Source organism: Halichoeres trimaculatus, unplaced genomic scaffold, assembly GCF_033239565.1.
Source record: "Halichoeres trimaculatus isolate MK-OKI-2021-1 unplaced genomic scaffold, fHalTri1.1 fHalTri1_scaffold_14, whole genome shotgun sequence".
In the NCBI taxonomy this organism is placed as follows: Eukaryota; Metazoa; Chordata; class Actinopteri; order Labriformes; family Labridae; genus Halichoeres; species Halichoeres trimaculatus.
Genome location: NW_027437192.1, coordinates 8,122,642 through 8,142,319, shown reverse-complemented (window position 1 = coordinate 8,142,319; position 19,678 = coordinate 8,122,642). Strand labels below are relative to the sequence as shown.

Below are 19,678 nucleotides of genomic sequence, written 5' to 3'. Positions count from 1 at the left end.
TTTACAGTGTAGCTAGCTAGCTAGGTAGCACTGTATATGTGCAACAAACTTTACTTCATGTTAATCTTTTAAGCCATTCCTGTTTTAACTTCGACTATAACTGATGACTTGGTCCCAGTTTAACATTATGTAGCCCACTGACCCACGCAGCTTTAGCCCACGAGGTAAATTGAAAACTTAAGCTAAAGATTCGTACACGTTTTTTGTTAGCCGTTTGTTGACAGTACTGTTGGTTTATTTGTGTGTCTTTGGTGTGTGAAGTGTGTGTGTGTGTGTGTGTGTGTGTATGAAGCTGCAGCTGAGCCCCACGAGGAGGAGTCTGTGTAGCAGGGGGCGGTGTGTGTGAGCGTGTGTGAGTGTGTATGAGTGTGTGTGCTGAGCCTCTCGATGCGCTCACTCGCAGCTCAGCCCTCAGTGTGTGAGGAGCGCGTGCAGAGGTCGGACTGCAGGGACCGAGCTCCGGTCAGCGCGCGCGGACTCCCAGCTGCACCGGAGACCAGAACCAGAACCCGGAGAGACCTTCTGAGAGAAATGGAATGTATTGAAAGGACTCAGACTCTGTGAAAGTTTGTATCCGGAGCATGGAGAGACAAACAAGAAGAGATTTCATCTGAAGCCAGACATCATCATCATCATCACCATCACCATCATCATCACTCCGGGCTGGGTTCGAGGTGCAGCGGAGGATGACACCTGTGCCCTGCCTGGCGAGGACACACGCGTGGATCCAGACTTGGCATCTTTGAGGAGTGGGTCAAAACCTTTGTTAGAGAGACTTTCTGCCTCTGATTCTTCAAACTGCAAACCAGAGACATCGGCTGAGTGCTGATTTGTTGCACTCTTTTATCTATTTGCACCTTTGCAAACTGCAGCTACATCATCATAAACACAGGTAAGCATCTCATAAACACTAATGTAATATTTATTTTAACGCCACAGTCGTAAAAGAGGTTTTTGTATTAATATGCAGCTTGTTACAGAACAGTATCCTGATTCATGTAGCTAATTCATTCAAAGACAGACAGGAGCCCCTTTAACAGTTACAAATCCAGGAATCTTTACAAGTTTCACAGAAGAGGTGCCCATTGATTGAATCAGATGATTAACCCTTTCTAATCCAGTTTTACACAGCTTATTCTCCTCCTTACAGGTCAGAACAAATTGTCTTACTCCACTCTGAATGCCTTTAAATCCTCATTAGTCTCCTTTTATTGAGACATTTGTGAGGAAACCTGTTTTTTTCATGTCCCTGATTATATTACACCAGCATCACCATCATCCTCTGTCTCCCTTTAGATAAGACTTGTCAACATCTTAGCCTCATTGTTCTTCTGGATTAGGGGTTTTACACTTTGGTTGTCTGGTTTTCGTTTTCTTAGTGGCACTGCAAGGTTTCTCAAAGCAGGTTATGATGTACGAGATCATTAGCTGGAGACCAGCACTCAAAGTCTTGCAGTGCCCCATATACATTATGTTCTGGATCAGCTTGTTCCTCATCTTCATTATCACCGTAGAGGAGGGAATATTCCCACACAGGTCTGCAAAATTGGATGGTTTTTTTTGCGTCACTTTCTTTAGCCTCTAGAAGTACAAAAACCTAAAGCAGACAGGGTATCTGGATATTTTTGGTTGCACAGTGTTGTCTTAGTGTTTTGGAAAGCACAGGGGGGTAAAGAGGTTTATCTAAACAGGCTGCTTGTTGCGGTGTGTGACCTGTATGTTTTTACAAATCAGATGATTGATGATCCACGTCCCCTTGTTTTGCAGGTCTCACCGTGTCATGTCTGCACCACTCACCTCTTCTTCACATCGACAGCGCAGTGGAAAATAAGACCGCTTTCCCTCGGACTCCTCTCATCAGCAGCAGTAAGGCAGACTAATCTCTGGAGTCTTGACTCACCATGGGCACCGTACTATCCCTGTCTCCTGGCTCAAGGAAATCAGGCTACTATGACAACCGGCCAGGCTCACTCAGCCACTACCCGAGCTTCAGCAGCCGCTCCCTCAACAGCCAAAAGGACCGCGGGCTGAAGAGAGGCCAGTCCATCTTCCTGCCGGCTCTCACGTGGAAGCGACTAGTGGCCTCCACAAAGAAGAAGAGCAACTCCAAGAAAGGCTCGGTGACCTTTGGGGACCCGCTCAACAACAACAACAACATCAACATCTACCAGAAGGACCCTTTGTTGCACCTCAACCGGGAGAATGTGAAGAAGTCTCTGTCATGTGCCAACCTGTCCAGCTACGAGGGCCCAGCAGGTCTGGGTCTGGGGCTCGGGTATGGGCTCGGGTTGGGTCAGGGGTCTGGGTTTGGCTACAGCAAGTCCCAGCAGCTGTCTTCTGTGAAGAAGGTCCCCCAGAACACGGTGACCACGTCCCCAAAGCGAGTCATCGTCCAGGCATCCACCAGCGAGCTCCTGCGCTGCCTGGGTGAGTTCCTGTGCTGTCGCTGCTACCGCCTCAAGCACCTGTCCCCCGCTGACCCCGTGCTCTGGCTGCGGGCCGTGGACCGCTCGCTGCTGCTGCAAGGCTGGCAGGACCAGGCCTTTGTCACACCAGCCAATGTGGTCTTCGTCTACATGCTGTGTCGAGACGTGGTGGACGGCGACCTGGTCGCGTCGGAGCACGAGCTTCAGGCCATCCTGCTCACCTGCCTCTACCTGTCGTACTCCTACATGGGCAACGAGATCTCATACCCGCTTAAGCCCTTCCTGGTAGAGGCTGGTAAGGAGGCCTTCTGGGACCGTTGCCTCGCCATCATTGACGCCACCAGCGCCAAGATGCTGCGAATCAACGCAGACCCGCACTTTTTCACACAAGTATTCGCTGAACTCAAGAGTGAAGGCAGCTGCGGACCTCAGGACTACAGTCGGGTGCTGGATCGATGAGAGTTTGAGCGCTGGTCTCAGCTAACCGCATGCCTTTTTGTACTCCAACTGACACTTGCACATGACACAAATTTGTCTCATATAGAGTCCTCTTTTCTTCTTCTACTGTTCTGAAGAAGCAAAGAAGGAAAGAATCTCCCTGTCGTCTCATCCCATTCACAGACAGAGAGTCTGAAGTTCCCCCTCCTCTTATTTGTTTTGATAAAAGCCCCTCAGTGGGTTTCCATTCTTGGAATTTCCACCAAAGTTTACTCAGATTTGGGAGCCCCTTTGACCACCTGTCCCCTTTGACCACCTGGGTCCCAGCTGCCATCCTCACATCTCCCTCTATCTGAAAGTGATCAATCAAGCATCAAAAACACCATCAAAGATTTCTCCTCGTTTTATTCTGAACATCTGAGGGGATTCACAGACAATATAATCCACCTGGGCCGTTCTTTTCCTGAACACTATAAGGAGGCATCTTGACATCCGCTGCTGGCTAAGCTCTGTGTGCCAGGGAGGAGAAGTGACTCAGACTGATGGGAGCAGCTGAGGAGGTCCATGTAAGGTCCCGCTGGTCCTGCTGTGCGCTGTGTGATCACTAAAGCAAGACGAGCAGGCAGTGTTTTGTGGAGCCTTTTGAGGGTCGTCTCGCCTGAGGGGACAGTTGCTGTTTTTTATCTCAACTCACTCAAACCTGCCAGCCGACTGTTTCTATTTTATCTAATCTCTGGAGAGTTTCCCGCTGGGAGCTGAACACGGATTTTAGATTGACGTGTTTTTTGTGCGAGTGTATGCATGGGCATGTGTGTGTGTAGGTATTGTGCAAAGTGGACGGCAGCCAGGGTCATCAGCTGTTTACTCCCTCCTTTGTTCCCTGCGTCTTGTTGACAGGGCACCCACAGTCGGGGTATTAATGAGATTAGCCGATTACTGCTGCCCCTCCCCTCTCTCAACCTCTGCCCCCTTCTAGTCCACTCGGCAGCCCTGCAGAGCTCCAGTAGCTTATCCAGGTCAGCCGGACTGTAAACACACACACACATACCCACACAACTTTAAATACCTTTTTGTGTGCACTTTATTCTCCTTAGTGCATGAATAAAGCGTTGTTTGACGCACGTGTGCAGCTCGGCTAAGCGTCAGGAAAGCTCTCGTAGAGATATCCGTGTAGGAATGGCAGGTGAATTCACTTTGTTGTTGTTTCTGCCCTCATTTCTCATCGGTCACCTGCATATCCTCATCTGTAACAAGAGGCTTTGTTTCCTCTCTTATCCCTCCTGAAACTCCTGTGCCATGCTAAACTGCTCCCCTGAATGAGTCACTGGCATCTGTGCCTGAGTGCCTTTAATCTCCATTTCCCTGTGTGTGTTTGTGCACATCAGATGTGGTAACAGATGAGCCTTAGATTTGCTTCTGTCACATTGAAATATATGGATTTAAAGCAGTAGATCTGACTAAATATCTTTAAATAAGGACATGAACTTCTAACCACTTTGGCTTATGAACCCTGTGACCCCTGCCTGCTGTGCTCCTTTGTTTTTCTTATGAGTAGTCACCAGTTAGCATGAGGTTAGCCAAAGAGGAACTTCTCCTTAACTCTTCTTTCACTAAACAGAATCATCAGAAACAGCAAAACTGAACAAAACTGTTGTTTTGGTACCATTACTGGTTTTGGAAATGTCTCGCATACAGCCTAAAAGCTCTACTTACACCTGAGAGTATGCTAACTACTGGGCTAATCATGTTAGCCATCCAAAAATTGAACACCCTCCTTCCTCCTTAGCTATAAACAGAAGTCATGAGTAAAGTTGCTGCCATTAGCATCTCTAGTTTTACAGCAGACACAAAAAATTTCACTAGTTTTGTGAATTTTATCAAGCTAGGTTAGCAATCAGCACTGAAGTGCTAGCAGAGAGTGCTGCGTAAGCATAAGTTACCAAAAGGCAACGACAACAACTTAACTATATTGTAATTTGAGGTTTTACATTGACCTAAGTGGTTAAAATTGACTTAAAAACAGCTATGATGCAGTTTTTATGATAGAAATCAGAGTTTTAAGATTTGGAGAGCACAGGACAAAGATTCTCAAAGCTAACCAGCTGTTAGCGTCAGCTCAGCTTGTTTTGTTTTGCTGAGTCATGCCATTCAACAACAGTAAAATTCATAACATAAACAAAATAATAGATGTAAACAACTGTTTAAAATCAATGTCAACATGTTTTTACTTTGTATATCTTAGTATTTCAGGAGGGACACTCAATTAGCGCTAGCCGATATCAAGGTTGAAATAGAAATCTATTTTGGGAAAGAAAGAAACATAAATGTAAATGAAAACTCAGTCCTTTTTGCAGCTCCATAGCGAACTAAAAACTTTTTAAGGCCACTTCAAATTGAAATACACTTCTGTTTTATGTTTATCTATACACATTTTATTTGCTTTTCGGCAATCCAAGGTTCATATCCCTTCCTGAAACCGTCAGCCTCTTTCTTAACATTTCTGTGACACTGCATTACACTGAAACGCACGTCTATATGAAGAGGACATATCCCCATAAACCCTGACCTTTACACACTTCCACAAACAGACTCTGGTTCACAGCCACTTCTTTGGTAATCCTAAGTTTAAATCCTGCCCCCCACTCAAACAGGGCGAAGCATCAAGGACTGAAAACGTGAGGAAACTCGCAAACAGTTTAGAATCCGATGGGATTGTGTCTCACGCTTCTCACATAGTTGTGAGCCTTCAAATCCTGCTCTAAGAGACTGGAGGCCTCAGAGATCCAAAGCTCAGCCCTGGTGCCTCTTCCAGCTCAGCCGGGTTTATCCGAGTCAAGCCTGAAGGACCTCACATGAGCTCACACCAGAGAGGAGCGGCCGCGGTGATTCATGCCTCTTTTTCTGTCACTTTGACTGGCAGCCATTTTGGGCTCGTTGTTATGGTCAGCGCAGCTCCCTCTTTTTGTCCCCGGCTCTGGTCTGGCTCCGGCTTTCACAAGGACACTTGTGTCTTGACTCAACCCCCTCCCTCCCTCTCTCCCTCCAGTCCCTCCGTATCCACTCACACTCAGCTGTTGTTCCCTGGCTGTTTCATTAGATTTGACACCCCACACCCGCCAGCCATTGTCAGGACGAGGAAGGGCAGAATGGGATCGTTTGTTGGCATCATGTTGGGTGTGTTTGTGTGTGAATGTGGGTCAAAGCAAAGGGCAGAATCTGCTTCCACTATGCTTCTCTTCTAGACCTGGACATTCATGAAAGTGATAGATTCAGTGCACGGTAGCCAGATGACGATGCTTCAGAAACAATCTGCTGCAGGTTTCCTTTAGCTGCATGTTGTCAGTAACCTTTAATGCAACATCTTCAGACTTCATTTATCTTGTTAGTTAACAGCAGAGACACAGAGGAACCTGGCTCATTAAAGCATAATTGAGTTTTGACACAGTTTGTCAAATGTGATGAAATTCGGTCCCCACCAATAAGGCAACTGTCCCCTCTTTCTGTACACCCGCCCAGCTGGATCACAGAGCTTTTCCACCTCGAGCCGAGCGGCTTCCAAGCCAATCAACTCACGACTCAAGCGGAGCTCTAATTCTGCTCATCCAATCAAAGCCCTCGGCTCCTTGACTGACTGACAAAAAAAAAACTGACACGCGATGCCTGCTACATCTCTGTGGATGAACTATTGTTACATGGAAACCCATCGAGTGGGGATGCTTAAAGAAGATTACGAAGGAGAATTAAAGGATGTTTTCCTGTGGATGGGACCCTTATCTGGGACTCTTGATGATTCTGGTTGACAGAATATTTCAGATGAGCCTTAGACTGGCTTTGATTTAAAGACTCTTGGCTTTGTGTAAACAATGTGATAAAGATTTAAGGGATAAGTCGGCAGTATTCTTCATTTTTCTTATTGTCAAAAAGCACCATTTATACACCGTATTCAAGTTTACAATTAACAATTTCACTTAAGACGCAAGTATTTTAAAAAGTTCTCTGACATCATGAGGGTTAAACTTTTATTTTGAAAAAAAAAAAGAGTACTTCCTGTTTCAGACTTAGCACTACAGCCTAGAAAAACACTTTCTTTGGGACTACTTTATCTGCGGATGAATACACATTTGATTCATGCTGCTGTTTATCGTGACAATAAGAAAAATGTTGAATTAACCACGACTTTCTCCTTAAGTCTCCACAGCTCTGTGAGTTGTGTTAAGTTATTTCAGTATGCTGCTGCTGCTGCTGTAGGTCGCTGTGAGTTTTCAATGGACACCTTAGACTGCGTTGTAAATATGTGGGTGTTGTCGAGCCGTTCAGAATGAAAAATACGAACAAAAAGAAATAGTCTTGCTGTGTAGTAGCATGCATGCCAGCCTGATAGGTTAGAGATGTTTTTTTTTTATTACTTCTGCTTTTGTTTGATTTTTATATGTGAAGTTTTAAATGAGATATTATTACTTTGGTAACTTAAAAATGGATCTCTTTGGAGCGGAAACATGATGTCAACAGTATTAAAGTCTCTCATGTGTGCAGATGTAACTTTCATCTTAAAGGTGGTCTGTTCATGTTTAGAAAATAGAGACAAAAAAATAAGAATCATCATTTTCTCAAAGCTTGATCCTGAAATAGAAAAGCATGTGAGTTCATATGAGCAGAGTTATAACTGAACGTCTTTCATCTGAAACTCAGCCGTCTCAAATCAGACATCATTGGTCAATTTGCTTATTTAGACGTGGTTATTTGCTGTTCGACAAATATCATCGTTTACATCGAGACATGATCACGTTATCAATAGCTCTTCTGAGAAGTGCACCAGCTGGTTAAACAAAAGCAGCCATTGTAGATGTAGCGTTCATCGCAGGCCGCCCCGGCTCGGCCTGCAGCCTCACAGACTGTAGCTTCTGCACTTTGATCCATGTCATCATTTCACGTTAAATCAACACTGGAAAGATGTTAAATATTAAAGAGACCCATGTCCTTTAACTCCCGTACCCTGGTTGACCCCTCCCAGATCCACACTCCTGAGCCGTCATTGTTACGTCACGACGAAACGAAGCAGCACATCACCTCGAGTGACTTTTGTAAAGCCACTAAAACGTGTCGCTTAAAGTTGAATACTGTTGATGGGAGAAACTTGAAGAAAAACAAATGTGACTGTTTCGTTTTTCATGTTTTGTTTTCCTTTTTCATGATGATGACATTTACTTTGTTGATTATTTAATAAAGTATTGAGCTGAAATCCACATCGACTGTTTTCGTCTCTTCAAACATCTGCGAGGCTCACACACTTAACCAAGACTGCCTTTGTTTTCCCCCCTACATGAAATACTCTCCTCCTGCCGTCCAGCTAACTTAAGATGGGCAGTAAATTCATGTGGGACATAAAATAGCATAATGCACAGCCACACAATAGCCTGGCGCTGCAGATGGCCTTTTGGCTTCCTGTCAGCGGGGCGGGGGGCCGCGCTCCATCTGAGCGTGTCCCTGCAGTCAATCACCTCCCGCTCTGCTGCAACCACAGGTGGGATGCTGGGATGGCTCCCCACTCGCCAACACTTTCTTCTTTCCTGACAAAAACTTTGTACAAAAAGAGGGGAGTCAGTGCCCTGTTCTGCTTTCATTAGACTCCCACACATTGTGGAAAAATTAAAGAACATGATTTGGTCTCTGTCAGTTCCAAGTCTGGGTGAGGATGGAGGAAGAAAAATATTGTTTCCATTTGGAAACTTAAATTGTGTTTTCTTAGCCATGAGAAATCCATAGCTCATAAGAGGATGAGGGCCATCAAAGGAAAAAAATATTTAACAAAGTTTGGCTGGGATAGAAAACAAAGTTCAATCATTAATAAAATCTGATTTTAAAGTTTGAAATTCTGAGTTTTTTCTTTTCCTTTCCCCCCCCCAAAGGATTCCATCTTTGACCCAGATTTTATATTTCTGTCCCAGAATCTTGACTTAATCAGAATTAGTAGAATTCTAACTTTTACCTCAGAATGCCAACATTTAGGTTGGAACTTCGTCTGTAATCTTGAAATTTTGACTTTGATCTCCAAACACAATTTGTTCCGGATTCTTCTAAAATCCAATGTTAGTCTTAGAATTTTGGTCTCAGTTTAGAACTCTGACTATCATCTTTGGATTCTGGCTTTAATCTTAGAATTCCGTCTTTCATCTTGGAATTTTGGCTTTTATCGTGGAATTTTTTTCTACAATTATTACTGACTGTTTTTACTGGGTTTGTCATGTTTTTATTGTTTTTTTAATTGTCTTTATTTTAGTGTTTTTATCTTTTCCTTCTGTGCACTTTGAGATTTGCCTCCAAATGTAAAGTGCGTTATAAATAAAATTCATTATTATTATTATTATAATTTTATCTTGGAATTCTGGCTTTTATCTTGTTACTGAATTCTGATTTTCATCGAGGAACTCTGCCCTCTTTTTTGGAATCCTGGAATAGCTTTAATCTTTGAATAATGGCTCTAATCTTGGACTTAAGAATTTTATCTTGGAATTATAGCTTTAATCTTGGACTTCTGGCTTTTATCTTGGAATTCTGGCTTTAATCTTGGAATTCTGAATTTTATCTTGGAATTCTGGCTTTTATCTTGTTACTGCATTCTGATTTTCATCGAAGAACTCTGCCTTTTTTTGGAATTCTGACTTGAAAATATTACCATCATTTCAGAATTCAGACTATAAAGAAATCTGAGATCAAAGCCAGAACTCTGTTCTTTCTTGTGGATTCTGACTTTGATCCCAAAATTCTAACTTTCGTTCAGAGTTCTGACTTCTGTTTCTGAATTGCGACTTCCATCTCTTAATTTGTACCATAGACTCTAAAAAAAAATGGACGTCTGCTTGCTTCCCCACAAAAACTACTCCCCCTGGTGGCTGGCTGCAATACAGGTTAAAAGATTCCGGCTCCCCAGTCATTCCAGATGGGCTGTGTTCAAACTTTAAAAAATTAAAACACCTCGTAGAAATGTTTCTCACGTCCGATTGTTGTGATGATTTAAAGATATCATTAGGCTGTCTTGTCTTTAAGTCTTCTTTTTTCCCTCTGTCTTGGAAGTATGACTTTAATCTTGAAATTCTCCCTTTCATCATAGAAATTTGACTTCTTTTTCAGAATTCTGACTTTATGGAGTTTTGAGATTTTTTCTTGACATTCTCATATTTCCGAAGTCTGACCATCTTCTCAGAACTCTCATTTTTATCTGAGAAAAGAAAGAGAGATGCTAAAGTTAGCTTGCTATGACTGTTGTTGTGAAGTATTAACAAGCTGGTTTAGACATTAGCCTCTGAAGGGACTCAGCGTTTAGCTCCAGGATGTTTGGTTTGTTAGGAAGTCTGTTGAATGGCAGATGAGCTGCAGGTGTTTCTGAGACACTTGCATTGATTCCAAAGTGGTACATCTACTAACTGTCTCTTTATTAAGAGAGTCATAGCTGAGAGGACCAATCAAAATCTAAAGTTTGTATCCTAAAAAGATGCAACACAGTCAGTTCAGGTTTCTCAAATCAGTGGTTTAGAGTGAAACAGAGGTTTGCTTTATTAATTCTGGAGAAACAGGGACCTATACTTGAACTCTGAAGATTTGACACTACTCTTCACTCTTTGAGCAAAATTCGGTTTTGTTTAATTTTGGTTTCATTTTAGCTGCAGTGATGTAGCAGTCTGTTAAAAAAAAAAAATACACAAACAAAAATAGAAATTCAGTTTTTCAGTTTTCATCGACTCGCTGAATACAGCTGTGATACTACAACAGATGCCTGCTATAAAACTAAGACTCAAATGTCTTTTCAGGCAAAGCAGCTTACTTTGCGAGGCCTGATGTCTGCTCTCTCTGTCTGATGGTATTGGAAAATGATTATTTAAAATGCCATTTATAATCTGCTCACAATGCTGGGCTGAGAGGGCAGCCGGGTGAAAACCATATGGCGCTGGTCCGAGCCGGGGTCAGTGGCGTTGGCCGGGGACACCTCAGAGGGCAGAGAGGTGAGGGAGGTGGAGGCCGGGATGGTTTTGATTTTGTAAAAAAAGGAAAGAGACGACGGATGAAATGACATTAAGAGGAACCGCTGCAGATGGCTGCGACAGCCTGACTGAGTCCTTTCCAGCTTTCTCCCGTCCTCTGAGGACACAAATCACCCAGCTCTCTGCCTCCATGTCACACTTCTATAGTGTGCTCCCTGTGGCTCTCTGAAAGCCTCGGCTGCTGCTGCTGCCTTTTATCTGCCCTCTGGGAGCCAACGTGCCCCAAATCCCCCCTCTGCTAATGCTTCCTATAGATGCTATCCAGAGATTTCATCAGTTTGTGAAACAAGAGTCACGTTTGAAGCTCAGGCTCAACACAGATTACGGCTGATTTCAGATTCAATTTAAAAACAATATCAGGTGACACAAGCATGCGTGAGCTCTGACGTTCAAAGACAGACACTTTAAAAATGAAACTGCACCATATGCAGGTTGTTTGAAAAGTGGAAACTGTGTGCTCACTGATGGCTTAAGACAAAGCTGGAGGCAGAAAAATTCCAGGCTTCAAAACAATAATCCAAAAACCAATATGTGAGCTTGTAACACTACTTTGGAGAACAAACAAATCACAAACTGCAGTAGCTGCACTTTTGACCCACATATTTAAATCTGAAATGATTTAATCTCTCAGTTTGTCTCAGTGCAGCCGTCAGAGTTCAAAGCAATGGATTTTCTCAAACTGCAGCAGGATAAATAAAGATGGCGTACTGCAGATGAGCTTTAAAAGTTATAACATATCTGAATTCAGGGTCAGTATCCGCTCTGGGATTCTGCACAGATCATGAGTACAGTTTGGAGAGCAGGCGCCTGCTGGCACGTCCTGACTCAGTGAACAGATGGTTCACTCAGCCATGCACCCATAAGAAGCGGGCGAAGGACGGCGCCGAAGGGGACTCCAGAGGACTCTTAGGGGACAGCAAATTCTGTGAAGAGCAATCAGAGGTCTCATTAAAGCTGCATGGAGTGCTTAAACTAGCAGGCGACCTCATATCCATGTGTACTTAAAGTTCCGATTAGACTTTCAAAGACATGTGATGTAGAATATATGATGTCTGGTAGACACTAGCCAAGCATTAAAGGGCTGTTTCGCTTGTCTGCCACTTATACAGCCTTTGTTTTACTGTACATACAGTGGTAACTCATTTCAGAAATGTTGAAGCGTAGTTAGTTTGAAGGATCTGGCTTTTGCTCTGTGTTTTCAAAGACATCTTTGATGCTGTATCGTTAACAAAAACAGCTGACAACCCACTGCCCAAAAATTTTAAAATTTTCCATCTAGTTTATCCTCATCACCTGTTCCCCGTCAAAGTTACAACGACTAAGCTAACACACCTTTAAGGCCTTATCTAGTAAAGCTACAGCTAGCTGACGTTAGCTCTCAGCTCAGCCTAAAACACTTCAAACAAGTCAACAAGCAGCAACAAAACTACAGTTTTTTACATTTCAGTTTTTAACTTATTTACAAATATAACAAACTAAGTTTTTAAATACATAAAAACTACACCCTTCTGCATTGGAGTGTCCCTTTAAGCTTAAACACTAGCTAGCAGTGTTATTTCTAAACTTGTGATTTTACCAATTCATACGTTTTCTGCTTGTCGTGCAGACCAAACCAAGACGATTGAATCTGGTTGTGTTAATTTGGAGTTTGAGCTGATAACAGTTGCAGCAGTTGATCCCTTTATCGTCAATGCAAAGGACACAAAATAGGAGACATCGGAGGAAATGGAACGTGTAGGGGAAGATTCTAGAATGTTGGAACTACTTGGAATCTCATGGACCAATCACAGAGCTGGTGGTCTTCATTGCTTCAGAATGTTGCTACATATATGTGGAGGCATATGTCAGAATCAAGCAGCTTGAAGCATATGTGGAAGTGCCTTAGCACACCAATGGGAATGTGAATAAATGGCACAAAATTGCAAAAAATTGGGAGGTATCATATTCATTTTCCGTAGCTATTCTCAAAAGGATGTCTCTGTTATCGGTATCTTTATCGTTTTTATGTCTGATGTTGTAAAGAACCAAGTGCTGGGACACAAACACAATCATGTTGAATGTTTTGGTATGTGTCTTGTCAACAACTATGTGCATGTGTACTGGTTGCAAGCGAAACTCTGGAAAAATCAACCACGGTCAGAAAAGATAAAAGCCACAATTTCGCTTAGCAAAATAACGTTGCTGATGTGAAAGTTTGCATTGAAAAACAGTAGGTTCAAAAAAGTAAACAAAGTGTGAAATATTTCCACAAAACATATGCGTCTGGTGTGCAAAGGGCTTTAGTAAGGAGGCTAAAAGCCCACCCTATTTCCAATACGGCTTCCATCATCGCTTCTCTTCAAAACTCTGTTTTAAAAACAGACTGGTGACATCACAGAGACTACGTTCATTTATTATACAGTTTATGATCAGTACAGGAGGTAATTTTGTTTTTTAACTGGTTATTTTTAAAGTTATCAAACTCAAAAGTTATGCCCATATAAGGGCGTAGCTGACTTGCTTCCTTTTGTCATCCTAACTTGAACAAAACTAGGTTGAGTTTAGCATTTCCAATACAGTCTGGCGATAGCAGGCTTCAGAAGTCTGTATCAGAAACAGATTGGTGATGTCACAGACCCAACATCTCTATCTTATACAGTCTATGGTCAGGCAACACATGTAGGTCTCTACACAGATACTGGGCTTCAAGAACCTAGTGTCTGCTCGTTTTGATGCAGAAGTATAAATAAGCTACAGCTAACTTGTGTTTTCAATCTTCTCTGGGGTCTTTTATTTAAAATCCTGTAACACAGAGTGTAAATCCTTCTTTACTGAAGTGGTAGTTTAAATTCTTCTCTCTCCGTTAGCAGTATTCTTTGGTAGTTTTAGTTGCACGCATACAAAATGAGTTTAAAGTTTAAGCGCTCCCGTCCCTGAAACACTTCCTGATTAGTAAGCATTGGGGCTGACGGCATGTTGATTCAGAGTGAGCCAAAGTAAAAACCAATCTCCCCCCTCATGTTACTGTAATCTCCAGCATGTGACCTCCCCCTTTGAGCTGATGTCGCAGAGATGCTGGAAAACCTGCAGCGCTCACCCAAACCAGTGGCCGGTCTGCCCTGAGAGGATTTAGAGGGAGAAACACAGCAGCTCTGGGCCACATATTATATTCCCACTGCTAAATCCGCTTCAACTCATTACCAAATCCTCGCTGCAGGGCTGCTAATCTCCACAGAGAGACCGCCCAGGTGCCTGTCTTTTTGTAATGGAATTGCACGGCTCTTTAGGTGATTGCATCAACAATTGCCAGACCTGATAAATTAGATTAGAAGAAGAAGAATCTTATTTGTGCAGAATGGCGAAGGGAGAGCTTCAACATAATGCAAAACAAACGCCGGATGAAAACCGGTTAGGATTGATTTACATGCACGCACGTTCAAACGACTGGATTGGTTGCAATGTTGGGTTCATGTCTGGGAGACTGTCTGGGAGTTTGCTCCTCTCTGCAGGCCTTCACAGCGAGGGGGGGCAGATTTGAGCTGTCAGAGAGGAAAATGATTCGCTGAATTATGTGAAAATAAAAGCCTGGGAGCGTGCAGTGGCTTTGAACGTGGAGAGGAAACAAACGGGGGAATAATTGTTGCACCAGTCGAGATGGAAAAGCAATTCCAGTTTGACAGGAGAAAAAATCTGTGTCAGTGAGACGGATTCTGTTTTTTGGGGATTAACTGTTTATCCATGACGGACATGTTTGATTTCAACCACGAGACTCTTTGAATTCACATTTTCAAAAATCTAATCATACTTAATTTATAAATCATAGCTCTTACATGAATGATTAAAAGATTACACTCAAACAAACAAACTGTGTGTGTGTTATAATCTGTGTTTCTGACTGAATATGACGATTTACACACAGGGTCTAATCTGATTGGTGGAGGCTGTAACTGGGAGAAGAGCTGTGGCGTCCAGTTTAACATCCTTCAGCTCAGGTCTCTGCAGAGCGGAAACAACAGATTTATTTGACACGGAGTCTCCACAGAAACAGACATCAGTCAGCAGCTGTTGTTTGTGACATTTCAATAAATAAATCTCGGTCATTTGGTCGAGCACGAGATCCTTCGGCAGCTGCAGCAGCGCTGGGATTTTCTTATTAGGAGGGGATGAAGTGTGCCAGGAAGACGGGAGCTCTCTCCTCAAATCAGACCTTAAATTAGATCACAAATAACTTTGTTTTGGAGAACAGTTTGTGTCAAAATAGGCCAGGGAAGGCATGACGGGGATGTTGTTTCTGCTGGATGTTTACTCTGACTAATGAGATCTCAAAATAAGCGGAAGTGCCAGAGAATGAACGTGTTGTTGCAGAGCTGTTGTGTCAGGTTACCTACAAGGAACCTGAAGGCAAAGAGGATTGTGGGTAATGCTGAGAAGTTTTCAAAGATTTGTGAGGTGAAAAATGGAAAATACAGACACAGCATCGAGTTATGATGTGGGATCTCTGATCAGCACTGAAATACAGGCTGACAACAAGTTTTCTGTATATTTGAACAAAGTTTATAAGAATAAATCAAGAAAACAAAAAAAGGGATAAAAAAAATGAAAAGGCTGATGTGGATGAAAGCAAACACTGACAGTTACAATTTCAGTATTTCAAAATACCCCTGAAATCATAGGTTGACCCTCAGGATTTTAACAAAAGGAAGTAAAAAAGTAAAAGTTTGAAAGTTTGTCAGGATGCTGCTCAAGTTTCAGGGGCCATTTACACAACAACGGTTTGTCTATACACGGAAACGGCGTTACAGCCAATCTACAACGCAAACTTTTGAAAACGGCCTCGATCATGGACTACCATGTTGTGCTTGTGCTGCTGAATCTTCTGACTGTTTTTCAACAAAATGAGCATCTGTTGCTCCACTTCTGCACCTAGCATTCATCAATACACCAGATGATCGGCCCAACTCTACTTCGGTGGAGATCTACCAGAAGCGGCTTGATGACAAGACAGTTATAGTGCCACTTACAGGCCTGGCATGCTTACTACAGCATTTTCAGTCCCTCTGGATGAAACGTTGTTTAAACAAAGCCTCAGTCACAAAGAGAACAACATCTTCTCTGTAGGTTTATGTTGGAATGTAGTTTTCTGTTTGTAAATCACAACCTGTGTATGAACAGTAAATTAGATATTAGAGAAATACAAGAGTAAAGTATAAACAGGCTTGGGGAGTAATGGATTACATGTAATAACATTATGTTATTAGGATGCAAAAAAATAGCTGTAAACTGTTACAGTACAGAAAGAAATCATGTAATCAGATTACTGGTATATTTGTTAAAAATAGGCATTATTTTTACTACAATGCAGCAGACACATGCACAGTGAGCACCCAGTGCAACACTTTACAACCATAGACTGTATATAGAGTGGACAGTGTAGCTCCGCCATTTGTCATTGTATGGTTTTGAAACCAAAATTCCCCTGTCACAGGCGCCGCCATTGGAAGCAATTGCAGCCAGAGTCTGTGCAGTAGAGACGATTAGGGATTCTGGGAGAATCTGAGTGGAGCTGGGTGACAAAAATTATATATTTTTTTTTTCTTTCAAGAGTCTAATCTCTTCTTGACTCTACCTCCCAACATATTTTACAATCCCTGAAAAAAAATACACGAAAACGGCAGCTGTCAATCATTGTTAAACGTAACGTAAAACCTCATTTCTAACCTCTTATAACTAATGAAAACAAAACTTTTCAGAAAAAAAGGACTTGAATACAGGGCAGCCAAATTATATCTTCAAATCACCACAACAATCAAATGTGGGAAACATTTCTACAAGATGTATTAATTTTTTAAAGTTTAACCACAGCCCATCTGGAATGGTTGGAAAGCCAGATTCTTTAACTTATTCTGCAGCCAGTCACCAGGGGGAGCCGTTTTTGTGGGCATGTGGACATCCATTTTTTTTACAGTCTATGTTTACAACGCAACACTACAACAAACTAACAAGTAAAGCGACCGCCCATGTAGCCTTGAGCCGTATGTAAACATAATGTTAGCTAAGGTCGTTCATTGTTATGGCCACTGCCGGGCAGAAAAACGCCTACACTGGGTGGAAATTACGTCATCATTTTAAGTTTAAATCAGAAAGGGGAACAACATTATAGTACAGTGCAAATTATCATCTAGGAGCTCTATGTCCAACTTGAAAAAAACCTCTACAGATACAGAGACAAAATGCTAACAATTGCTGAAATACACAAAAATCCAGTTAGCTTCAGTTCAGGTTTGTTAGCTTGCTAACCTGTCAATAACCAGTCAATACTGCTTCTCGTGCCACCACTGTACTGTGTGGACACATGGTTAGTTAAAAAAATACAGCTGATGCTCTTAACCCATGTACTGAAACAGCGCCTTCTCTGGTTGTAAAAGTAACAAATTTCTGTTTATTTATTTAAAAAGGAGAAGATTTTAAGTTTGATTTGAAAAAGGATATTTTCTGTCAACTTTGTAAACAATACTGGTTTTTTAGCCAAATACTTGGATAATTTGTAATCACTTGGGTCGTCTCAGTCTGTGTGTTCAACAGAAACAGCATTTCCTGTTTGTAGTGTAAAAGGAGATTTTATCATCTGATGATTTTCTACCTGGCCATCGGTACCGGTACTTTTTTGTGTTTATGTGGTTAAAAATATCAAGTTGTTTGATAATAAAATGTCAATTCTTTTCAATTGAACATATTTATTCTTCAGTATATAACCTTGTTATGCTGTGTTCATGTCCAGTAGGGAAAATCGCCTACTCTTCTACTCCCTCACAGTCACAAGGATGCATATAGGTACCTAAACATGGTACCTTTTGATTTTACATGAATCGGTACCCGATACTTTTGACAGAATTCAGTGGGTACCTTTAAAAGTACCTAATTCGGTACCCATCCCTAAATCAGATACATTAATATTGTGATACTAAGAGTAAAATACTGATTACATTTTTTAACAGGTAACATTTTTAAAGTAACCCTCTCAACCCTCAATTGCTCGTGTAGCCAAGAGGCTTCTTAGATTAAACCAACTTTTTAACAATTTAACTTCATCCCACTGCCGTTTTTAATTTGCTTTGGTTTCAATCCAGAAACTAGAAGTTTAAATCTTAAAATGTAGCTTATTTCTGGAGATTTAGGTCTTTGAAAATGATGAATCTAAAAGTTGAGAAGTTTAAATTTCACTTCTAATGTTTCCAAAAACAGTGGGACACAGAAGAATTGACCGTCAGAGGGAAACTGTGCTTTAAAACTTCCTGTGCCTTATTCACACGTTGCCGTCACCTCTGGGTCATTAAGGTCACAGCACAGTGATGTGAGCGTGCTCAGCAGCGAAGGTGTGAATGGTGTCAAAGAGCTCATAAGGGACGTCTCAGGACGACTTTGAAAGGAGCTGATAAGTGCTGCCCGGGGCCTCGAAACTGTGTGACGCTCACACGACAAACTGAGAGCAGCTTCGTGATGAAAGTGACCCCAGACCACTTCAAAAGAGAGAAGGAGGAAGACACGCTTGAATTACCGTCAATTAAAAGAAGCACTGAGCTGTTTTTAAACCTTGTTTGAGTCAGAGAGGTCATGACGAGGCTTTGTTTGTTGCCTGTTAAATTTAAAAGATGAAGCTCTTGTTCCTGTTAAAGATGTATGTATTAAAGCACAGCGACAAATAAAAGCTGAGATGCATCATGACATTTGCAGAAATCTTTATTCACAGAGCGTGACGCACGCATTTGTTTTTACAGTTAGTTATTTTAAGAAGCCGTGTGTTGATGGAGGAGAGTTAAACTCTGTCTGATAGGCGTGAACGTGCTGCACACGTGCTGAGTTAAAGTAACACGGTTTGATTGAAAGATTTTTAATTTGTGGGGTGTAAATTATGCAGAAACAGCAGAGCTCGCTCTGTTTCCTGCATTATGTAAACCACACACACACACAGATACACACAGATACACACACACACACAGTAGGACCCAGAGTATTATGGAGCAGTGAGATTTGGGGGAATCGCAGCAGGGAGTGTGTCAGAGAGCAGTGAAAGCGGTCGTCAGTAAGTCGCACTAACAGGTCACTGAGGGGAGCGAGGGATGAAAAACTGGCAGAGGAGGACAGAGCTAAGCTCCCTGAACTGTTTACTGAGACACCAAGAGTTTCAGTCCAAAACAAAACACCCAGCATGAGAGAAAATAAGGACAGGGATGTTACTGTTTTCAAAGAGGAAGTTCTCTGCTTTCCCAAATTTTAAACATGGACATAAAGTGACGATGCTGGATGGTCAAACTAAATCTGTGCAGAGTTTCACACCTTTATATTTTCATATGTTGTAGAAATCCCTGAATCTGTTAAAACAGCCCATTCTAAAAATAACACAAGATCTTCATGGGACTCGAAATGACAGTGTTATCACATCAGGATCACCTACCTGGTTCATGACACGTTGAAGATGGGGGCCTCAAACACCAAGGTGTGCCCCCTGATTGGCCTCCAGAGGGCTGGCCAATCAGATGAAAGGGGATTGTTCAGCATAGAGCCTTAAAGAGACAGTAGCTTGTAGATACATTTCAAATAGGGGCTGAAATAAGAGTTCTCTAAATCATCAGTGGGGGAAATAGGAAAAAGGGATTTTTTTAATGCTTTCTTTAATGCAAGAATTCCTTCATCTTTTGTTCAGAATCAGCTCCTATCACAGGTAACTGGCTCCACCTCCTTCTCATTCATCCCCGCAGCGTCTCAGAGCTGTAACACAGTCGGGTGCTGACCATCTTCTGA

The 19,678-nt window shown here is 42.2% G+C and overlaps 1 protein-coding gene across 1 annotated transcript; it reads left to right on the top strand.

Moving 5' to 3' along the window:
• Positions 1-403: 403 nt before the first annotated feature.
• On the top strand, positions 404-8,084 carry LOC141803281 (cyclin-dependent kinase 5 activator 1). The gene is made up of 2 exons (XM_074687242.1): positions 404-892; positions 1,768-8,084. The coding sequence occupies exon 2, from the start codon at positions 1,902-1,904 to the stop codon at positions 2,883-2,885; it is 984 nt and encodes a 327-aa protein (XP_074543343.1). The 5' UTR covers positions 404-892; positions 1,768-1,901; the 3' UTR covers positions 2,886-8,084.
• Positions 8,085-19,678: the final 11,594 nt, after the last annotated feature.